This window comes from Ananas comosus, linkage group 1 (assembly GCF_001540865.1).
Source record: "Ananas comosus cultivar F153 linkage group 1, ASM154086v1, whole genome shotgun sequence".
Lineage (NCBI taxonomy): Eukaryota > Viridiplantae > Streptophyta > Magnoliopsida > Poales > Bromeliaceae > Ananas > Ananas comosus.
Window position 1 is genome coordinate 120,304 of NC_033621.1, and position 22,087 is coordinate 142,390.

Consider the following 22,087-nt stretch of genomic DNA (forward strand, 5'->3'; position numbering starts at 1 on the left):
GTCTCCAGCTCAGTCAAAGAATGTATGCACTGATACACATTCATTCCATTCTCTCTGCGCATGTGGCCGGTGCAACGGCTCTGCCTTCTCTTTTGGTTTGGCCTCTAATTTCCAAACTGGAAACGAAACAAATAAAGGAGAATTAAGCTAGTTCTCACATGGATTGTGATGGTAGGAAAATTCAGCTAGAACTCTTCATGTGATTAGCAACCACATGGTCATCGTGATGTTAGGAAAATTATGTTGGAACTCTTCCTATAACTAGCAAACCACAATGCTTATCTCTCGAAGCGGACCTTCTCTGTATGTATTAATTGATACAATTTGATTATATTTTTACTTTGCCCCACACGATTATTTGGAAAATCTCTTAAATTGCCACATGATTTTTTTTCGCCAAAATGTTAAAATATCAAATTTGGTGATAATATAAAGTAGATTAGCGGGGAGTTCGGCTGCTATACTATCGATAGCACAAAGCACTTTGTGCTATCAAGTTTTCTACCATTAGATTAACCAATTTGATTATTTTTACTCGTTAGATTATATTATTCAACCAATCACCCACTCAATCCTAGAGGGCCCACATCATTTTAACCGCACATCTTTTAATTCAATAGTAAAAATTTTAATAACACCAAATTATTGGAGCTATTAATAATATTCCGGCCTAGTTCGATTGGCAGGTTGCATTTTGTCCTGTATCCGGTCAACATATTGGACCAACCTGGGCTGCGGTAGCCATTTTTTTCTTTTTTACTAATGGGAGATAAACGCAAACCACGTACTATTGTATTTCGTTCGATTGGGCCTTCTGAGCCCAATAGGCCTTTTTGAGCCCATTTGCATCTCCACTGTAGGCTTTGGATGGATCTCTCCGTCCCAACTCCCAAGTCCCAACTCACTCGTAAAACAAGCGTGGCAGAAGTAGAACCCCCGAGACACCCTCGTCGTCCTCGTCGTCTTCGCATTTTCCCTCCGAGCGCCACTCCTCTTCCCGGGGCGACGCGTTCCCGGCGATGATCCCCGTAGAAGGATGCATATCCCCGGGTCAGGGCTAGGGTTTCTCCTGAGACTCCACAGGTCCGCGGCGGCGCCGCCGCTGGATCGCAAGCACGGAGCTCTCGCTTCCCTCTTTGGGAGCTTTATCTCCTCCTCCAATGGCCGTGGACAAATTTGTGGTCGGTTCCGGTCTGCGGAGCGCCGAGGGTTCTGCGGATACGCTCTCGAGCAGTTCTCTGATGACGAGTACGAGTGCGAGTACGAGACGCACAAGGTGCGGAACTGTTGGTGCTGTGATAACTGTATTTTGCTTTTACTATTTAGTGGTCTAAATAGCTTTATTCTATTAAATATGGGTGAAACTTTGAATCTTTAGTTATGGAGTTCCTTTAGATTAGTCTGGTGCATTGTTTATCTCGGACTGTTTTGAAATTTTTATCGATATTAGAAATTTATCTGTACTTGTGCTTGCATTGTTCTGGTGTTTTTGTTTCCCTTAAATTCTACTTGTTATTCACGGATAGAGCTATATGTTATTTGCAGCCATCTTCTTCAGTGGCCAACATTGATGAGTGGAGGTGGAAACTTAGCATGCTCTTGCGGAGCAGTGATGAACAAGAAATTGTTTCTCGAGACAAAAGAGATCGACGCGATTATGAACAGATCTCCAACCTTGCAAGAAGAATGGGGCTTTACAGGTAGTCGAGTGCTACTCTTTCCTGCATTCTACCTCTCCCTTGCTTTAACAGGTAGACTTCTTCTAGTGTAAAACTTGCTCATTCATTCCATGCTTTTTTCCACCCAACGTGCATAGTGAGCTCTACGGGAAAGTGGTGGTGGCCAGCAAGGTTCCTCTGCCAAATTACAGGCCTGATCTTGATGATAAGCGGCCGCAAAGAGAGGTGATAGCTAGTAGTATCCAATTTTGTGTGTTGTACTTCTGACAGGTAGTTAATCTGCTCTGTGAGAGTGGTGTTCTATTGTTTTGCCATGCGTGTTGCAGGTGGTGATCCCTCTTAGTTTGCAGAGGAGAGTCGAGGGTCTCGTCCAGGAGCACCTTGATAGGATGATGCTGACATCTGACAAAGTTGGTGATAACTCGCAGCATAATGCTGTAGCTGAAAATACTGAGGACATTAAAATGGATGATAACCAAGAATCTTTGATTGATGGGTCAGTTATGGAGAAAATTCTTGAGAGAAAGAGTTGGCGTTTGCGGAATCTGCAAAGAGCCTGGCAGGTTGACTATTTGTTATATGCTGCTTGTTGACATTAAGCCTATCTATATAAAAGTGCACTCCATAAAGCAAGTGTGAAAAATCTCAGCCGATGACTCATGTAGTTGTGATATCTTTAGATCATAGAGGAAGTATTAGATGACAAAAGTTTGTATATCCAAATATTTTGTACGAATGGTAAAATTTTTACTTTCAGATCTTGAGTCAGCTTGTGCTTTTTTGATACTGTAGGGTTGTTTTGCTTCACCTATAAAGTGTTATTGGTATTCCTTCATATTATTGTTTATCTGATGACTGATTGAATCCATAATTTGATCAGGAATCTCCTGAAGGTGTCAAGATGCTTAAATTCAGGAGATCACTTCCAGCGTTCAAGGAAAAGGAGCGACTCCTGTCTGCCATTGCTCGTAATCAGGTCTTAATTTTTACATATGTTTTTCCGTTATCTTTCTATATATGCTACTTGCATCTAATGCCTCTGTTGTGTTGGTCAAAACGAACATCTGGCTCTTTAAGATGATGCACAGATGGCTTGTTCGGCCTCCCCAAAGCTTCTGTAGAAAGTGAGAATTAAATTTGTCTCTTTCCTTGTAATATTTAATTTTATTCACTGACAGATCATAGTTATCTCTGGGGAGACTGGATGTGGCAAAACAACTCAACTGCCGCAGTATGTGTTAGAATCTGAGATAGAGTCTGGTCGTGGGGCATTCTGTAATATCATCTGTACACAGCCACGGAGAATATCTGCTATGGCAGTTGCAGAGAGAGTTTCTACTGAAAGAGGCGACAATCTTGGTGAATCAGTAAGATTCTTGTGAATAATTATCCTTGTTTCCTTACTATATTCTAACTTCTCAAATATAGTAGCTCTTTTCTAGAATGTTTGTTACAATTTCGATACAATGGTAGTCTCTTTGATAGGTTGGTTACAAAGTTAGGTTGGAGGGAATGAAGGGAAAAAATACGCATCTGCTGTTTTGTACTAGTGGCATTCTGCTTAGAAGATTGCTTGGGGACCGTAATCTTAATGGTGTAACTCATGTTTTCGTTGACGAAATTCATGAAAGAGGCATGAATGAAGGTGCTTTTCTTAACTCTGGATAATTTGTTTGCCTTATTAGAGGGCCTCTGAGTACAACCTACTCTTTGGCAGGTACTTGGTACTTACACAGCTATAACATTCTGCAGATTTTTTGTTGATTGTGTTAAAAGATCTTCTCTCGCGTCGACGGGATTTGAGATTGATTCTGATGAGTGCCACTTTAAATGCTGAATTGTTTTCAAGTTATTTTGGAGGGGCTCCTATGATACATATTCCAGTAAGTTCTTTTTCTTTTTCAATTTACATAGATTTGGCATGTCTTTGCCATGTGTTCTGTCCTTCTATTACCACACTATGTTCATCGATACTATCGCTTTGACGCTTTATTGACTGGGAGTTCTTTGGGATTTTATTTCTCTTCTTTATTGTTATTTTACTCATTGATGCAATTACTATACAATCATAGGTGCTTTTTCTTGATTTCGATATATATTTATGAATAAGATTGTCTTGGTTATCTTAAATTAGTTGCTATTTTCTACAGTTCTCGACATTGAAAGTTCGAGGGTTTAATTCTTTCCTGTTTTTTAATCATTCACTGATATCTTGGCTAATTATTTTGATCCCCAACTTCCTAGTCCTCAGCATCAGGAAATTGGTTCATAGTTCTTTTGAGAAAGCTTTTGTATAGAGGTTATACCATAGTCGTGAAGTATCTATTATTGGAGCCTTTTACAGAGCAAATATTTTATAATGTCCATTGGTATGCATTATCAGTAAATGAAACTACATTCTCTTTTCAATGCCAGATCATAAAGAATAGTTCAAAATATGTTTCACATTTGAATACTTGTGTTCTTGAAAGAGGGGCTGTACTTAGCATTTGAAGCAAATGCAAAGTTGGTAGATTAGCTTACCAGTCTGTGTTTAAGGTTACATTGCATGCTTATTTCAGGGCTTTACATACCCAGTAAGGGAACATTTTTTAGAAGATATATTGGAGAAGACGGGATACAAGTTAACTTCCTCCAACCAACTAGATGATTATGGTCAAGATAAATTTTGGAAAACTCAGAGGCAATTGATGCCCCGAAAGAGGAAAAACCAGATCACCACTCTTGTTGAGGTGATATTTCATCACCATTTAGACCAAATAATTCCATTTTTATTTTGGTAAATAGCTGCAGTGATTTTGCTTTAACTATGCAGGATGCTCTTAAAAACTCGAGCTTTGAGAGCTACAGTTCTAGGACACGTGATTCGTTGGCGAGTTGGAACCCTGATTGCATGGGGTTTAATCTTATTGAGGCTGTTCTTTGCCACATATGTAGGAAAGAGAGGCCAGGTGCTGTCTTAGTTTTTATGACGGGGTGGGATGATATTAGCTGTGTGAGAGATCAGCTAAAAGCACATCCACTGCTTGGAGATCCTAACAGGGTTCTGCTGCTTACATGTCATGGATCAATGGCTACTTCCGAGCAGGTAATTGCTGCAGTTCTGTCTCCATTGTAATTTGTTTGCAGTTGTTCTTTCACTGCAGTAAGTGTATTAATTACTTAACCATTGGGGTTATCCCTTTTCTGCCTTTGGATACAGTTTCTTGTTAATGCAACGAGCAAAATTTGAATTTTCTTATATATGCTTCGAAACTTTACAACTTATCTTCAGTGCACATCTGTTTTAACATCTGCTATATGGTTAAAACTTAAAAGGAATTTATTAAAGGGTTTTCATTGGTGTAGGTAATTATTCTCTGAATAATAGGTCACACCTTTGCCCATATTGTGACCTTGCAAAGCATGTTTTAAACTTGTGACATGTCCACGTAATACACAGTGATTTAGTTTTACATATGTTCATGATGAGACCCTCTCATATGCCTGTGATTCTGTCTAAATTTGATGTTGCATAGGGATATACATATATACAAGAAAGACACTGTCTTTGTGTTTGTCTCTTATATGTGGATGCTAATTGATGCGTTTATGTTTTTTGTTCTAATGATTTAAGGATGCTTTTTGATGTTACAGAAACTTATATTTGAGAAGCCACCGCCTAATGTAAGAAAGATAGTCCTTGCTACAAACATGGCAGAAGCAAGTATCACAATTAATGATATTGTTTTTGTGGTGGACTGTGGGAAAGCAAAGGAGACCACCTATGATGCTTTAAACAATACTCCTTGTTTGCTCCCGTCCTGGATTTCTAAAGCTTCTGCACGCCAGGTAAATTAAGTTGTGCCCTTTTATTAACTCACTCACTGATTTACATTACAGCAGTATTCTTGTTTAGCTTGTTATGTTTGTAAATGTTTAGGTGTTATGTTTGCTTGTCTTGATTACCTTTGCTCTATATACACGACTATACTTTCAATATTAGCTTTCACAATCTAACTTTAATGTCAGCCCACTCAAATCAATCTCCATCCTACATAAAAAGCTCAAAACTATTAAAGATACAAGAAGTTGAACTCTTTGGGTACCTGCTAAGTATACATTAAATAATTAAAAAAAACTGAACGGTACATAAGGTGTTTTTATTCCAAATAGATGCAACAGCCTCTAAACATTTACTTGTAGATCATCATGATTGATATTTGCCCTAAGACATGGGAAACCTGTATATTGGAACTAATAAAGACATGCCTTACCTTTTTCCTTTGTTACTTGTTCAGAGAAGAGGCAGGGCTGGTCGTGTGCAACCTGGAGAGTGCTATCACCTCTATCCAAGATGTGTATATGATGCCTTTGCAGATTATCAGCTTCCAGAGCTTCTTAGAACTCCTCTCAACTCTCTATGCTTGCAGATAAAGAGTTTGCAGCTTGGTAGCATAGGGGAGTTCCTCTCGGCTGCTTTGCAGCCCCCCAAGCCCCTTGCTGTAAAGTAATCTTGACCAGTTCAATTGCTCAAATTTGACATATTGGCACTTCTTTTTATTGATTATTGTTATTCTGCCTAATATATTTTTTGTTTTCCCATTTTTCTTTTCATACTTCCGAAGTTGAATATGTTGTGTTACAGTATATAGTTCTATTGACCGGACAATAATGTCATAGGTTAATTGGGCATAAGTTGTTTGTCTTTTTTGTGAATTTTCAAAATTAACAAGTTTTTAATTCCCACTAATTGAGCAACTGTAGTTTCTTTGTATGTAAGGTCCTTGATTCCAAATATTTGCTCTATTGGATCTTGATCTTTTTGTTGTTATGAGTTCGTGGATTGTGCATCGTTGTAGTAGTAATTAAAAGCGATAGATGGATTACAGCACAAGTCATATAGTTGCTTTCTTGCTTGTCCCCAAATTTATGTATTTGTTGTATCATTCATTTAAATTGCAGTACTTCTAAAAATTATGTTGGTGCTTTCATGATACTGAGAATCTGAAAATATGTAGGTCCAAAATGCAGTTGAGTTCCTGAAAATGATTGGAGCATTAGATGAGAATGAGAATCTCACAAATCTTGGTACGCCTTATATTTCAGTTTCATGACAGCATGCAGGAGAAGGACCTAAGCTTGATTACTGCTTTTCTTGTATACTTTTCTAGTACAATAAAGTGCTGAATTTGTAGGCTTGTGGGTTTCTCTTTCTTTGTAGGGCGATACCTTTCAATGCTTCCAGTTGATCCAAAGTTAGGAAAAATGCTTATAATGGGTGCTGTTTTCCGTTGTCTTGATCCAATTCTCACTGTGGTTTCTGGATTGAGCGTCCGGGACCCTTTCCTGTTGCCCCAAGACAAGAAAGATGTAAGGAACATTGCTGTTAGTTCCAAAAGGAAATAGAAAGTTTTATATTGAAAATTTATTCCTCTTCAAAACTAAGTGGGACTTGCATCTGTTCAAAATTTTTCTCTTTGTTGATGATAACACTTTGCCTAGTAAGTAACTGTGCATTATGAACAAATTTGTTTGACTCTTTGCATTTATTAATAGTTGGCAGGAACAGCAAAGTCAAGATTCTCTGCAAAAGACTACAGTGATCACATGGCCCTCGTCCGTGCATATGAAGGATGGAAAACTGCAGAAAGGGAAGGCTCTTCTTACGAGTACTGCTGGAGAAATTTCCTTTCTGCTCAAACTCTCCAAGCAATCCACTCTCTTAGAAAACAATTCAATTTCATTCTAAAAGATGCCGGTCTAGTAGATGCTGAGCCTAGCATGAGCAATAGCTTGAGTCATAACCAATCATTAGTTCGTGGTATTGTATGCTCTGGGCTCTTTCCTGGGATAACTTCTGTTGTGGTAAGCTATTAAAAACATTTCTTGTAAATTTTCATGTGGTTTTTTGTTTATGCGCATTGTGCAGCCTATTTATTTTGAACTTTTATCTTTTGTAGCATAGAGAAAATTCCATGTCTTTCAAAACCATGGATGATGGCCAGGTCCTGCTTTATGCTGTAAGTTCATAATGCGAACTCAAAACCTTTCTTTTCCTTAGCATTCTTTTGTGCATTATTGCTCGAAAAGAGAAAAATACAGCATATTGATGTATACCTTTGATATGTGGCATCAGAACTCGGTGAATGCAAAATACCAGACAATTCCCTATCCATGGTTAGTGTTTGCTGAGAAGGTCAAAGTCAATACCGTGTTCATCCGTGATTCAACTGGTGTATCTGATTCAATACTGATACTATTTGGTGGCACCCTTACTAAAGGCAACATGGTATATGGCTTGATCTTCTTCTTTATGAATTTATTGTTTTGCATCAGATAAGCTGACCTTGTATGCTCTTGAGTTTTAGGCGGGCCATTTGAAGATGCTAGGTGGCTACATTGATTTCTTTATGGACCCAAGTTTGGCAGAGTGCTATCTAAACCTGAAGGAGGAAGTAGATAAACTTGTTCAAAAGAAGGTAAAATTCTTGGAATGTCTTAATTATTATGCTTATGCAGTACAGAGAGACATTTCATCATTAAGTTTGTGAATACTTTCAAAATAAAAATAATCAAAAGAGAATACTGAGAAAAATTGTATCCCTTGAAACAAGAGAGAGAGAGAGAGAGAGAGAGAGAGAGAGAGAAGAGGGGAACAGGAAACCCAAGTTGGCATGAAAACTACTTTGAGAATAAATAGAAGATAATAAGGAGATTTTATACGAACTAGTCTTACATACCAAAACAGATTCTTTAATGACCTTGATTGAGGCATATTACTTGGCTGCACTCATCCTAAATTCTGTCTAGCTTATAGTAGGGTTAAATTAATTACTCTGTTTCCAAATGCAGCTCCAAGACCCCAGCCTCGATATCCACAAGGAAGGCAAGTACTTACTGTTTGCTGTGCAAGAGCTGGTCGCGGGTGATTTATGTGAAGGAAGGTTTGTGTTTGGCCGGGAGACAAGCAGAGCTAGGGTTAGTAACTCTGAGAATAATAACAAGAGCAATATCGTGAAAGACGGGACGAACCCTAAGAGCTTGTTGCAGACATTGTTGATGAGAGCAGGCCACAGCCCTCCAAAATACAAGACAAAACACCTCAAGACCAATGAGTTTAGGGCTATAGTGGAATTCAAAGGAATGCAATTCGTTGGAAAACCTAAGAGGAACAAGCAGCTTGCGGAGAGGGATGCTGCCATTGAGGCATTGGGATGGTTGACGCATACTTCTGATAGTAGCAAACGGTATGAGAACGATGACGACGACTCTCCACTCGACCTCACAGATAACATGTTAAAGCTACTTAGTAGGCCAAGGCGGAGGTCTAGGCGACATTAAGTTTCAGTTGTAGATTATATTTTGGATGAGGTCCTGGAGACAGATATACAGCCATTCGCCTTTTTGTGGGTAATCTACTCGAATAACTTTGTCAGGACGAGGAGGTGATGATCGATCCTATGTATCATCCGCTTCGTTAGGTTCGAGCTGAAACATGTCCAGTGATTTAATGGTTGGCGGAGTATGTGCTTTGCCCCAAGATTTTGCCCCCTTTATGTAAGATATACTCCCGCGAGATGTACGTTGATGCCATGTATTATTTATCCATGGTTACATTTGTATATTGTTTAATTTTAACAATCACATAAAATAAGATTAATATAGTTGATTGGACATGCTGATTCATTATCTTGTGTACTGTAGTTTATCGAACTAGAAATGTTCTGTTATAAAATTTGTTGTTGGGGAAGGGATCTGCACTATAAAAGGATCTAAAATATAAAACAAATTCAGAAAAGCAAAGGAAATCTCTGGTGAAGGGAGACTGCAATCTGGGATTTGGTTTCAAAGGAAACCCCCTTAAAAACAGGGAAACAAGTTATCATTGACTGTACTCTTTCTAAAATTTATTTCATTTAGTGTTTTTTTTTTTTGAGAATAGATTTCATTTAGTTTTTTCAGTTCACAATTTTTATTTTAGTTTTCTCTGACGTTCGTGGGTAACAGTATTGTAAGTAGATTGGATGCTTTAAGTGAAAAATATGCTAAACTGCATTAAGAAAGACTTGTTATAAAATATATCATGATTTGCATTATATCATTCTCTACAAAAGAAAATTTTCCCTTCGTCACATTTACTAATTAATTTAAATTTAAATATAAATTTTATAAAAAATAAAATCTAAATTTATATTTAAATTTAAATAATTATTGGTGGCATGTTAATTATAATTATTTACTTTTTATGTCGTAAAACTTAAAAGCCAAAAGTAAATCTTTCGTTTCGGAAAGAAAGTAAAAAGAGAATTCTAGTCTAATTTACCTGACCAAATTACATTTTCAATTATAGAATAATATCTTGGCGGAGAGAAGGTCGGTTCCAATTTTCTCTTCGCGTCAAATATACGCTCTCCCCGGATCGCTCTCTGCTGCGTCAAATAAATAAACACATCGTTCCCTCTCTCTCTCTCTCTCTCTCTCTCTCTCATTCACATCTACTCTTCCTCTGCGCTCTCGCGATCTCTCCTCTGTCCTCTTCCTCGTCTCCCTCTCTGCGCCATGGCCGATAGCGGTAGCAGCTCCGCCGCGACGACGACGGCGGAGGAGAGGAGGTCGTGGGCCGATGAGGCGGCCGACGAAGAGGCGGCGGCGGCGGCGGCGGAGGCGGCGGCGGCCGCTACGTCGTCGGAGGCGGACGCCTCGGCGTTGAACCAGATCGAGTCGCTCACTATCTCCGATGAGGACCCCAGCAGCCGCCTCGACGATCCCGACGACTCTCAGATCAAAGCCGTAAGATACAACCCCATCCCTTCCTTTTCCTCTTTTTTTTTTTTTAAAAAAAAACTTTATCTTCTTTAAGGTTTTTGCTCGATGAGCGTCCGCTCCTTGAAGCTGTGACCCTAGTCCAATTGCTTCTATTATGTGGATCTTTGATGCGTCCATCAAGCTTTCAGATAGTAGTAGTGTTGCTTTGAGTACTTGATCCTCTATTTCTTCTTATTTTAAGTGAGACGAAGTCTCTTTATCCTAATTGTTTCGAATTGAGCGCTTGACTTGGATTTTAGTGATGTTGTCGGAATTGGCTCACGAAACATGTCCTTGTTGTTATCAATCACTAGATGTGCTCCTTTAATTATAAACGGTGGCAAATTTCTAAATTTAAGATTTTAATGAAAAAATTATAGTAAAGAAAAGAAAAAAAAAAAAAGTAAAGGGGAAAAGGTTCGTATCTTCACGAGAACATGATTACCAGAGCAAGAGGGATGTTCAGTGCTTCAACTTGAAAGCCCGTCGCTGAAATATAAAAATACGTTTTTGAGTTCCTGCAAATTTGTAAGTGCTGGCTCTCGCTTAAGGACTCTAATGGCAATTTTGAATCGCAGCACCCTCATAGTAATATCGCATTATCAGCGAATGCAAGGATCTCCCTATGGACGTGATTATGTTTTTTAAAAAATGGAAGCTAGATTTTAGTACTTAAATCTTCACTGTGTTCATAACGAGTTACTGCTCCATTAGTTTGTACCGAGTCTTTCTCCACGAGTTTGCAACTTTAGTCAGCTGCTTCATTTTTTTTCTTTATTCTGCCGTCATAGGTTACGTCTGGAAATGCGGTATACACGTCTGCTGTCAGATTTGAAGACCTCAATCTCTCTGAGGAACTTTTGAAAGGCCTTTATGTCGAAATGGGTTTCAGTAAGCCCAGTAAGATACAGGCCGTGACCCTTCCTATGATTCTCACACCGCCATACAAAGACTTGGTTGCTCAAGCCCATAATGGCTCGGGAAAGACGACATGCTTTGTGCTTGGAATGCTCAGTAGGGTCGATCCGAAAAAGAAAATCCCTCAGGCCATTTGCCTCTGTCCCACAAGAGAGCTTGCCCAGCAGGTCTGTTGCTTTTGTTTCTTCGGTTTGCATGTTTTAGACTACTTGTGTCATTCTCTAACCGTTAGCTGAATAATGCAGAACCAATCAGTCCTTGAAAGAATGGGAAAGTTTACGGGAATAACTTCTAAGTGCGCTATACCATCGGATTCGCCAGATGCCATTCCTGTTGCAAAACAACCACCGATAACTGATCAAGTAGTGATCGGCACTCCAGGGACAATCAAGAAGTGGATGGCATTAAGGAAATTGTCCACACGGGACATTCGGATACTTGTTTTTGACGAGGCTGATCACATGCTTGCAGAGGTTGTTTTCATATTATTGAAGTCATTCGTACCCTTTTTTCATGCTCTCATTCAAGGGGTTGTGTTTATTACATTCTAATAGATAAAGCGATACTGCAAAGAATTCATTTTCATTTCTCTGTTCTCTGTCTCATGAGCAGGACGTACAGCTTAATTAAGTTCATAAGGAAATAGTTTTTTGGTGTCCTAGAACTTACAACTAAAGAAAATAAAATAGTGTTTAGTAACACCTTTTCTGTGATCCCTTGGGTCATTTTAAGAGGTAGCCAGGTGATATCTTTGTTACACAATGAACTTTTTATGCATAACAGTCAAATTGGCTGGTCGATATGCTTACCATTGTCATTTGAAGAATCATGATGTAAGCAGTTTGTGGTTGTGCAAGTTTCTTTTTCTTTTTTTCCATGTTGCCCTTAAATATCTTCTTACACTACGGTTTTACCCTTGTCTTGATAATTCTTTCCTTCCTAAGCTATGGAATGACTACTTAAATACTCTTTTTAACAAGCATTTTTTTTATCAAGCATTGTTATGCATATTATTTTTGTTGCAAGCTCACTACCCTTAAGAGAAATATATACTTGTGTGTATAATGGGCATGCATATGTATGCATACAAATTTCTTATTAGCAATTTGATTTTGATCTTGTTGGTTTTTGCTCAAGCTTTCAAGTATCATATTCTTATGTTTTCTATTTTGTTTTTGCAAACTATTGCTTTGTTGTAGGATGGTTTTAAGGATGATTCTGAAAGAATAATGAAGGACATTCAGAGAAACTGCGGGGGCTGTCAGGTGTGTGTTAAGTCATTCTAGGCTTTTTTTAATGAATGGATAATAAGAATTAAAAAAAAAAATGAAGGGATAATAGGATCTTACTTTTAATGTATGTAGTCCGCAGCTTTCTTACGACTACAATTTTTTTAAAAAAATATGAGAACATATAGTACTGCTGTGCTAAAGTTGTATTACATGACACTGAACATTGGCTACATCTATATGATTGCAGAATTTTATTAGAACTAGTCCAGAGACAAAAGCTCTTGCTAATTCTAGGGTCATCAAATTTTTATGCAATTTGTCATTTTAAAAGTTCTTTTATGTTTTGAATGCAAGACCATTTTAGTTTATCTTGGTTCGAAGAGGTGTGAACATTTATCTGCATAAGAGAGGACCAGTACAGCACAGATTGAACATTTCCCTAGTCAATGAGAGACTCTTGGTAATTAATATAGACAATTGAGTGGCGTAGTAACTTGCAAGTGGTGAGAAGGCTCCAATATAGCATAGAATCAGTAGATGTACTCATTCTTATTAAAGGTACAAATGGACTATGATCTATAAACTCATTATCTTTTTGATATTGAGCAGTAGTTCAAGTGTTAATATGCTACAAAGAGGAGCCCTTGTTTTGAGATGTTCTCTCTGTCTTGTTTCCACTGTATTCCTTATTGAGTGGTAAATTACTATGCCCGGCAAATTTTTGTGTGTTAGGACATCTCTTTCAGAATGTCTTTTCACTTGGATGCTTGATCACATTAGTCTCATGTCCTTTGTACTCAAGGAAATATAAGCTTTTTTATTATCTTTTTTCTTTTCTTTCAACATTTTAGGTACTTCTGTTTTCCGCGACATTTAATGAGACTGTCAAGGAGTTTGTTTCAAAAGTCGTCAAGGATGGAAATCATATATATGTGAATAAAGAGGAACTCACATTAGAAAAAGTAAAGCAATATAAGGTCCAATGCCCTGATGAACTTGCCAAAGTAGAAGTTATCAAGGACAAGATATTTGAATTTGGGCAAAAGATAGGGCAGACTATCATATTTGTCCGTACGAGGGAAAGTACGCGGACGTTGCACAATTCACTGGTTAAGGAGGGCTATGAGTGCACTTCAATCCAAGGTGCTCTCAAGCAAGAAGACAGGGATAGGATAATAAGGGAATTCAAGGAGGGATATACTAAGGTTCTCATCACTACAGATCTCCTCGCTCGAGGTTTTGATCAAGCACAGGTAAGGAATTTGTAGTTAAGCAGTTAGGGTTTCTTTGTTTCTCTAGTAATGAATTTCTGGTCCTAACACATTTTTGTTTTGAAAAGGTTAACTTGGTCATCAACTATGATCTTCCTATCAAGTATGGTACTCGGGAGCCTGATTATGAGGTCTATCTTCATAGAATAGGCAGAGCTGGACGCTTTGGGCGCAAGGGTAATGTTGTTTTTCTACCTCTTTTTTTCTGTGAACTACATTGTGGATTAACAATAATGATAATGTGATACTTCAATTACTTGGCATAATTCTATTAGCCTTGACGAGGACAATCTTGCTGAATGATCATATATCACCCGCTCATAGAAAGCTTCTACTTTCCTGTGACTTCTGCATTATTTCCATGTTTGCTAATGTTCATTCTGCATAGTAATCATTTTGAGTACTTCAGTTATTATCTCATTCTATCAATCGTAGCAATGTATTTTGCTCCATTTTTCTGTTTGTCCTTGTCGATCAATTTGGTGAATTTTTACACCCATCATATTTGGTAAAGCTCAGTGCCCCTAGCAGTGAAACTTTCTTAATCAAAAAAACCCAAACAAGGTTGTAAGGATTTTTCAGAGCATTGACTGGATATAGCTAGATCAATATTTGCCATAATATTTTTGCTAAAAGTGAACTTCTTAATGGTCTTTATATATTGCTGTTTCTCGTTATTATAGTTTGCTACTCTTAAGCATCTCCGTATATTATGTTACATTTATTATGAAAATGAACTTGTAAATTCAAAACCTGGTTTAGTAAATCTGGTCAATATTCATTATTTTTTGCATCCTACACTGTTTGTGCACACCAAGTACAGATCTTGTAATACTATAGTGTAGGTGCATATGCTGTGAAAATATGCATTTTTGTTGAAATGGTGTTTTTCCTTGTGTTGGCAATAGGAGCCGTGTTCAACTTGTTGTGTAGCGACAGGGATCGAAGAATTATGGAGGAGATCGAGCGTTATTTTCAGCATCAAATTCCTGAGGCAAGTTAGAGTACCGTATGCTGTTTTTCTCACGTACTTTCTCAGTGGATTGACTTGGTTTGTTTGGATGATATGCCTTCAGATTCCAAACTGGAGAAGCGAAGAGGACTTCGAAAAAGCACTCAAGGATGCAGGCCTGTTATAGGCTGAGGTTCTTGGGTTTGTTGCGGCGCACAGGCAACTCTCTGCGACTGTCTACACCGGTTGTCATGTTGATGTTAATTTATACAAACTTTTTTTTAGTTTTATTTAAGATCATTTTGGTAGAAGATTTACCCGAACATTGTTGATGAATCATGTCTAGCAAGAGAGTTTTTGGGCTTCTTTTTTCTGTGTATTACTTATTGGTAGTGTTTTTGAAAGTAGTAACTGTTGGAGTTGTTTCGGCTTGCTTTGTGGAGTGAGAACCAAAAAAGGGTAGTAATTTATTTTTTCTGCTGGAGAAAAATATTAGACTAGCACCCAGTTTGTGTAGTTGAGAAGTATGTGACTTTGGCGTTCCATGATACCTAACCTGCTTCACTTAATGAAAAGCATTAGAGCAGATTGTTCTAGTGCATGAGAGCATCGAAGCAGATTGTTCCGGTACATATGGTGAGGGAAAGGGTGTACCTAGATTACCATCAGGTAAGTCTTTATTTTTTTTATTATAGATATTCAAAATATTATTATTCAATCCAACTTAGGCTAGTTATTAAAGGTGTTAGTTCAATATTGGAATCGCTGTATTTTTTAAGTGGTAAAAATATTATATTATTGTGGATCAGGTTTTCTCAATTTTATGATTTTCATTTGCTGTCCGTTAATAATAATGTATTGGTTTTTAATAACCTTTCAATCTAAGTGGCTTAATATGTTAGTAATAAATTGGTCATTCTAAATATGAAATATGTAGCATTCTTGAAATATTATAAATTTGGTTCAAATATTACAAATTTTGAACCAAATGGCCCTCTGGTTGATTTACCAACGGCATTCGGAAGTGAGATAGGTTAAAGAGATAACAGACCAATTGCACGTCGGGCAGCATTAAGAGATAGTGTTTTTTTTTTTAGAGAGATAGATAGCACGCTATCCATTTCGTTTATTTCATTTAGAAATAAACTTAGTTGGAAATGTGAATCAACTAGAATTCGAACTTGGGTCTCTGGTACCAACCACCAAACCCTTTGCCACTTGTTCTAGAGACGGTCAGTCATCTAGAAATAGTGTTAACACGATCTAGATAGTGNTATTGACATCCCTACTCCTTATTCCACTTTTCAATATAAAAAAAAAATACGTAAGAAACACGGTGAACCATTCACCGTGTTTAGACACGGTGAATGATTCACCGTGTTCAACTTAATAACCTGGCCCCAGCCCTGCCCGCGTGGCGCTGACGTGGCGCCTGCGTGGCAAAGACAGGGCCATTTTTGCAATTTTAATTTTGATAGGGCTATTTTTTAAATAAAAATTACTCAGGGGGCTATTTGCAAAAAAAACCCGAGATAGGTTAAAGAGATAACAGACCGACCAACTGCAGGTCGGGCAGCATCTAGAGATAGTGTTTACACGACGAAAAGAGGTACAACGCTATTTCCTCATCACCAGCCCCAATGAGGCAGTGCTGGATCACGTCAATGTTGCAGTATTTTTACACCAACCCCCCCAAAAAAAAGAAAAGTTAAGAAATCATCCTGATGTTAGTGTCCTGAAGACGGGAGTCAAAAATTCGTTGCCTTGAAGGTTAACAGCTCCCACAGCACAATTCAGTTCTCACTTTTGCAGTTTCTCGTCCAATCAATCAATCAATCTGCCAATATACAGCATCATCGCATCCACGTCCGTTCCTTTCTAGCTCTGGCACAGAGTAGCAATGTGGGGGACGATCAGCAAAGCCCTCTGGCATCCATATATTCATCAGTAAATCTTTTAACACAAGAAACTCTGGTAGCGTAAGAGAGACTAGAAAGATAGCTGACTCAGTCACCGCTGCCTGAGAGATCAGCAGCTAAGTCTACCAATCGCTTCCATTAGGGCTTTCTCATGATCCTATTCCAAAGAAGATAATGGATTGTATCATTCATATTTACCTAGTCAAATCTTGATTGACTTCAGCACACTACAATTCGAATTTAACATGCACGCCATGATGAAAAGTTGAAATGGGATCACTGGACTCACTCTGAGGATTGATTTTGCCCTCTCACATTAGCTCGGTCTGGGTTCTCTCGACAGAATTTCTCGATCTGTAAAAAGTAAAGGCGCATGTTCTGTAATGCAAATGCTAGGAAAAAAAATAGTCTTGCATCAAGAATCTGCAAAGCTAATAGCATACAAGTTCTGTGATGGGAATAATGACTCCAATAAAAACAGCAAGGAACATTCTTTTGAGAAAGCATCACACACCTCATTGATAAGTTCATCAGTTGCACGGATCTCGATTACATCTGGTCTAGGTTTCAAGCTATCAGTCCCGGAAGGAACAGAACACTTCTTAGATGTCCGTACAACCAGCAAACCTCCAGGTTTTGCCATGCTTCGTGGCTGTCTATCTTGAGTTACCTTTCTTCTGTTCAGTTGAGGGGAGAATGCATGGCCGCCGCAGTGATCATCTATGAGATTTGTCTGTAATAAAAAACTTACAATAATTAAATTCTTCAGATAAACTTAAGCTATCAGGTAAAAAAGTTAAAGTAGCTTCAAATGTATCAATAATAATAATAATAATAATAATAATAATAATAATAAACGAAACTGAATATCATAGGATGATAATAACACATGGCTGCTCTATCTTGAGGAAGGACACTGCAGCCTGCAGGTACATTTACATCATCAGCAAGATCCATTTAGAAATGAAACGGTCCAAAAAAAGAAAGATATATGCTCGTAGCCACCCTTATTGTAATGCAAACAATGCAAGTCACACGGCGATGCAAGTAGAATTGATAATATACAACTTAAATCAATTCAAAGAGACAATTTAATTAATATATGAAGTACTGAACAATTTCCTGCTTATTGATGATATACTAAATTATCAATTTCAAACCTTAATTGCGACAAGTTACCATGCCGGTTTAACTGTTTTCTTGTACAATCTAACTCTGTTGATACGATCCTTTTCTTCAACAATTAAGACACAATACCTAATGAATTATCCGGTAAGGTACAAAACAGATGAAAGCCAGCAGTGAGAAAAGAGAAAAAGAAAAATCCTCACCCTCTTTAAATCACAATTACTTACTGCCAAGGACGAAGGAACAGCTGCAGGCAAAGGTTGAACACTACATGGGTACAATGGGAGCAACGAGGCAGCTGCATACCCGGATTTCAACCTTTCACAAGTTGTCATCTGAGTGTCAGAGTCCATCTGCCGTGTCCTGCTCAAAATTAACAAATGCCACGGATCAGCCTAATACACACTGTAACTAAGAAATCAACTAATTTAGTTGAGACAAAATTATGAACCGTATAGAGTTGACCAATTCATCAGAACTAATTTTTCTGAGAATTTCCTTGTGCTCAGCACTAGAAATTCTGAGTCCCTTCCTTATATCTGATATAAGTTCTGCCTTCTCCTATAAGAGACGTGAGAGTTGGACAAATGCGACAGTAAACATACAGAAATAACCAAAAGAAAAGTTGCAGCAAGTACCCATGAAAGAACATCTGATTGAGCATTGAATGCTCTTAAAACAGCACTATACGCTTTTGTCTCCAAGCAGTGAACTTGAAGTTCTATGTCTATTTCATCTTCTCCGCGAGATAATGGAGCTGAGGCCATCACCATGGCTCCGGAATTATGCGCACTCCTCGAAGCCCGGAGTGTGCCAGGATCTGGCAAGTCATCATCAGTTTCTGTTAAGCAAATACAAGGAAAAGTTATGTTACTGCTAGCATAACAGCAAGTTTAGCTTCAATAGATTGTTTGAATTTTGAAGAGTTTATTTACTCTTCTTCCAACAACAAGTTCCAATCCATAGTATCAGCCCTACGTATGAAAATTAGAATGCTCCGTGATTCCACACTACACTGTCTACGATTTCGACAGTCTCTAACCAAATAAAGTCCTAAACCCTAATCTCAGATATCTTTATGCACTGTACAAATCAAATTACAAAGAACAAAAAAAAAAAAAAAACACTTCAAACCCTGATGAAGGTTCATCAAACAATCCCTTCCCTCCGCAAGAGAATCGCAAGGCTCCAAACAACAAAGCAATCGACCAAACACAGTAACAATTAATGAACAAAAGCACGATATATAGCGATCGAAAAAAGGATGCGGAAAAGACGACAAAGCTATGGAACAACAACATACTACCGCCGCTATCGCTCTTCGAAGATCCCAACTTTATGCTCGAGAAAATCCCAGAGAAGGAGAGAGCAGCAGATTCTAAAACTCTTAACGGGAGAAAAGCAGAGTAGTGGAGAGAGAGAGAGAGAGAGAGAGAGAGAGAGAGAGCGCGCGCGCGCGCGCATTAAGAGGGAGAAGAGTATATATAGATCAATAATGACGCTGCTTGGAAAACAAGTTCGAATAGAAATCAAATTTGGTTTACAGTTCGGATGAAAATTCAACTAATTATTGATTTATAGGAGTTCGATTGAGCGCGCGCTTGCGCTTGGTTCGGGGTTCTATCGTTCTCGTTCTATTTTTGTTGAAAAAAAACAATAGAAGACACGTGTTAACTTAATCAATGGATGTTTTTTTTTTTTCTTTCTGGAGAATATAAGCCTTTGTACATTTTGATTGCATGTTTGCTGTAGATTGTTTTTGACATTCTCCTCAGTAAGTAGAGTTGGCTTGCCTGTTGTTTTACTGAATATATATGAAGCTTTAAAGTGCAGCTATTCTGAATAGCTAGTTATGAACGCTTTTTTTCTTTTCCTTTGTATCTTTGTATTTTGAATAACTGCACCACCTGTTATTTTTGAAATTTTCTTTCCAAAATTTGTTTTGCTCTTCATGTGATGTGAGTTTGCACCAATCTTATGTAGTGTGTACAACTGCAAATAGCTGAATATGTACCCAACTAGAACCCACAAGAGGACAAATTAATGAAGATAACAACCTCCGGCTTTAATTTGGACCAAACAATTCCAATGAAGCATGCAACAGATAAGGCAACACTGCCTCAATCCACCAAAATATCCTTCAGTACCCAGGAGGAGGAAAGAAAAGAAAAAAAAAAAGAAGAAGCATAGTTACGGGTCTAGACCATGGCAAGCACTTGTACATTAAAGCCGCTTTCTAATTCTATTCATCTTCCTCGCGCAAACACATTAAAGCACCTTGATGTCACCCGTCCTCAGCTTTCCTTCAATCGTCCGCCTCGCAGGCAGAGAAGGCGCTTCTCATTGCAAGCTTTGGCTCCTTCTGCAGCTGTAACTGTACCGATCAATATGGACTACTTGGTGAGAGAATTCAGCGGCCACGGAGTTAGTTTCGAGAGCATCGGAGAGAGCTGCGTCGTCGAGATGGCGTTGGACAACGGAAGCCTGGCCAAGTTGATGCTGCCGAGCGGCCTGATCACATCATACAAGCCGTTCATGTGGCATGGCACGACGCTCGAGGTGCTGCATACCACGGTCTCCGAAGGAGAGGATGGTGAAGCCGTTATTCAAGGAGGGGTGTCCATGGATTTCAAGTGTATAAATGATGGCGGCATGCCATGGTCTCCTAGTAATTGGACTCTTCGCAATGTTAGTGGGAGTTCTGATAAGTCAATTCAGGTAATACGACTACTTTCATCAGTTCAAAAGTTTAATCATCAACAAGTGACTCACTATAGAGTATAGACCAAACGGGAAAAAAATCAAATTAAGAGCAAATGTCTCAGGTTACAATTAATTCTGTGATTCAATGGACGCTTTACATCTTTACAGTATAAATAGAAAGCACAATTCTTTTCTAGTTGTTTCTTGTACATTTTAAGTTCTAAAAGAAAAAAGGAAAAAACAACACTTGTATACTGTAAGCTGTTACCAAGCTTGCTCGCTCCGAGCCTTTAAACACCAATTTGGGTTCAACATGCTTCCTAGAATCATGTACCTTAGCATAATCAGTCGTCGCATTCAATTGCAGATCGAACTTGGCTCTGCTGCTCCAGAGAATATGGCCGAATTCAAATGCGTTGTGACACTGCGGCACAACCTCCTTGCCTCAGAATTCACTGTTATAAACCGTAGATCATCATCTCTCCAACTTTTGGGTTGTGTTATGAACCATCTCACTGTGAGCACACCCGATGCAACGTATGCGGTCGGACTGCAAGGCTCAAACTACCACGGTAGAAGACCAATTAACACAGAATTCAGTATTATTCCGCCGGATTCCGATAAGAAGATATCCTCTACAAGTGGCGGTGAGTCGTGGGCTCAGAAAGCTGTTCGAGGATTGTTTTCTAGTTGGGAAACGAGGGATGGAATGAAGGATGAAGCAGTAGAAGAAGATTCCATGATAGAAGAATCAGAGGGGGAGGAAGCTGACGATTACGCGCACATGACGGAGGAAATGTGTCGGATATATATGAGCGCACCGAGGGAATTCACAGTCATTGACAGGGTAATGACCTCTCTAAAGCTGTCGGCGGAGAGTTAAGGAGCATCATTGTGGTGCAGGGGAGGAAGATATGTGGAAGTATACACCTAGCAAGTAGTCTTATGAAAGCCTAAGCCTAATGATGTCTTTTTTTTTGGTTGTGATGCAGGGAAGAAGAAACTCGGTTGCAGTAGGAAGAAGCGGGTTCGACGATATTTATGTTCTTAGTCCAGGATCAAAGCATGATTGGTATGGAAAATATGCATATATCTGCATAGGCCCTACAATGCAAACCCCTGTGTCCCTGGCTCCTGGAGGTACATGGAAAGGAGCTCAATACTTGCACAATCCAAATCTTTAAATCATACTGCAGAGACCGACTAATCATATGGTACACTTTGCCAGTACGGTTTCCAAAGGAAGGGAAGGAAAAGATAAAAAAAAAATAAACACACTCCGTTGCAAACATCATGGGTATTTTCTTTCGTTAATAAAATGGAGCTCCTAGATGGTCTTTACATTTTTCCTTAGATATCTAAAAGCAACAAGTCGCTATATTGTTTACTCTTTAAGACAGTATTTGGAGGAAGTGAAGTGAACAGTTGTCAGTTGTGAGACGTCTCAAATGAGCAGCCACACACAAAAGCCTGCTTGACAAAAAGGCATTTGACACAC

General features: G+C 38.6%; 4 protein-coding genes across 9 annotated transcripts; 3 read left to right on the top strand and 1 right to left on the bottom strand.

Moving 5' to 3' along the window:
• On the top strand, positions 893 to 9,318 carry LOC109719810 (DExH-box ATP-dependent RNA helicase DExH5, mitochondrial-like). The gene is made up of 19 exons (XM_020246629.1): positions 893 to 1,276; positions 1,546 to 1,700; positions 1,817 to 1,904; positions 2,006 to 2,242; positions 2,560 to 2,655; positions 2,858 to 3,046; positions 3,165 to 3,324; positions 3,432 to 3,562; positions 4,241 to 4,411; positions 4,495 to 4,767; positions 5,316 to 5,510; positions 5,960 to 6,163; positions 6,680 to 6,749; positions 6,883 to 7,031; positions 7,218 to 7,526; positions 7,622 to 7,681; positions 7,798 to 7,950; positions 8,030 to 8,140; positions 8,514 to 9,318. Exons 1-19 carry the CDS (start codon positions 1,037 to 1,039, stop codon positions 9,000 to 9,002), a joined length of 3,480 nt encoding a protein of 1,159 aa, XP_020102218.1. The 5' UTR covers positions 893 to 1,036; the 3' UTR covers positions 9,003 to 9,318.
• On the top strand, positions 10,123 to 15,342 carry LOC109720203 (DEAD-box ATP-dependent RNA helicase 38-like). The gene is made up of 8 exons (XM_020247131.1): positions 10,123 to 10,451; positions 11,258 to 11,551; positions 11,630 to 11,857; positions 12,584 to 12,649; positions 13,468 to 13,869; positions 13,956 to 14,064; positions 14,796 to 14,881; positions 14,964 to 15,342. The coding sequence occupies exons 1-8, from the start codon at positions 10,221 to 10,223 to the stop codon at positions 15,024 to 15,026; spliced, it is 1,479 nt and encodes a 492-aa protein (XP_020102720.1). The 5' UTR covers positions 10,123 to 10,220; the 3' UTR covers positions 15,027 to 15,342.
• On the bottom strand, positions 16,356 to 19,423 carry LOC109708836 (protein EMSY-LIKE 4-like). 6 transcript variants are annotated; one of them, XM_020230725.1, is made up of 7 exons: positions 19,193 to 19,423; positions 18,525 to 18,706; positions 18,338 to 18,447; positions 18,090 to 18,249; positions 17,273 to 17,491; positions 17,048 to 17,112; positions 16,356 to 16,723 (listed from the first exon to the last, which is right to left on the bottom strand). In XM_020230725.1, the coding sequence occupies exons 2-7, from the start codon at positions 18,657 to 18,659 to the stop codon at positions 16,693 to 16,695; spliced, it is 720 nt and encodes a 239-aa protein (XP_020086314.1). In that variant the 5' UTR covers positions 18,660 to 18,706; positions 19,193 to 19,423; the 3' UTR covers positions 16,356 to 16,692. The 6 variants fall into 6 exon arrangements, with proteins under 6 accessions (XP_020086314.1, XP_020086295.1, XP_020086305.1 ...); XM_020230706.1 differs by having other exon boundaries at positions 18,525 to 18,727; XM_020230716.1 differs by having other exon boundaries at positions 19,190 to 19,423.
• LOC109718309 (protein NDH-DEPENDENT CYCLIC ELECTRON FLOW 5-like) lies at positions 20,016 to 21,930 on the top strand. Its single transcript, XM_020244833.1, has 3 exons — positions 20,016 to 20,604; positions 20,957 to 21,436; positions 21,582 to 21,930. Exons 1-3 carry the CDS (start codon positions 20,092 to 20,094, stop codon positions 21,771 to 21,773), a joined length of 1,185 nt encoding a protein of 394 aa, XP_020100422.1. The 5' UTR covers positions 20,016 to 20,091; the 3' UTR covers positions 21,774 to 21,930.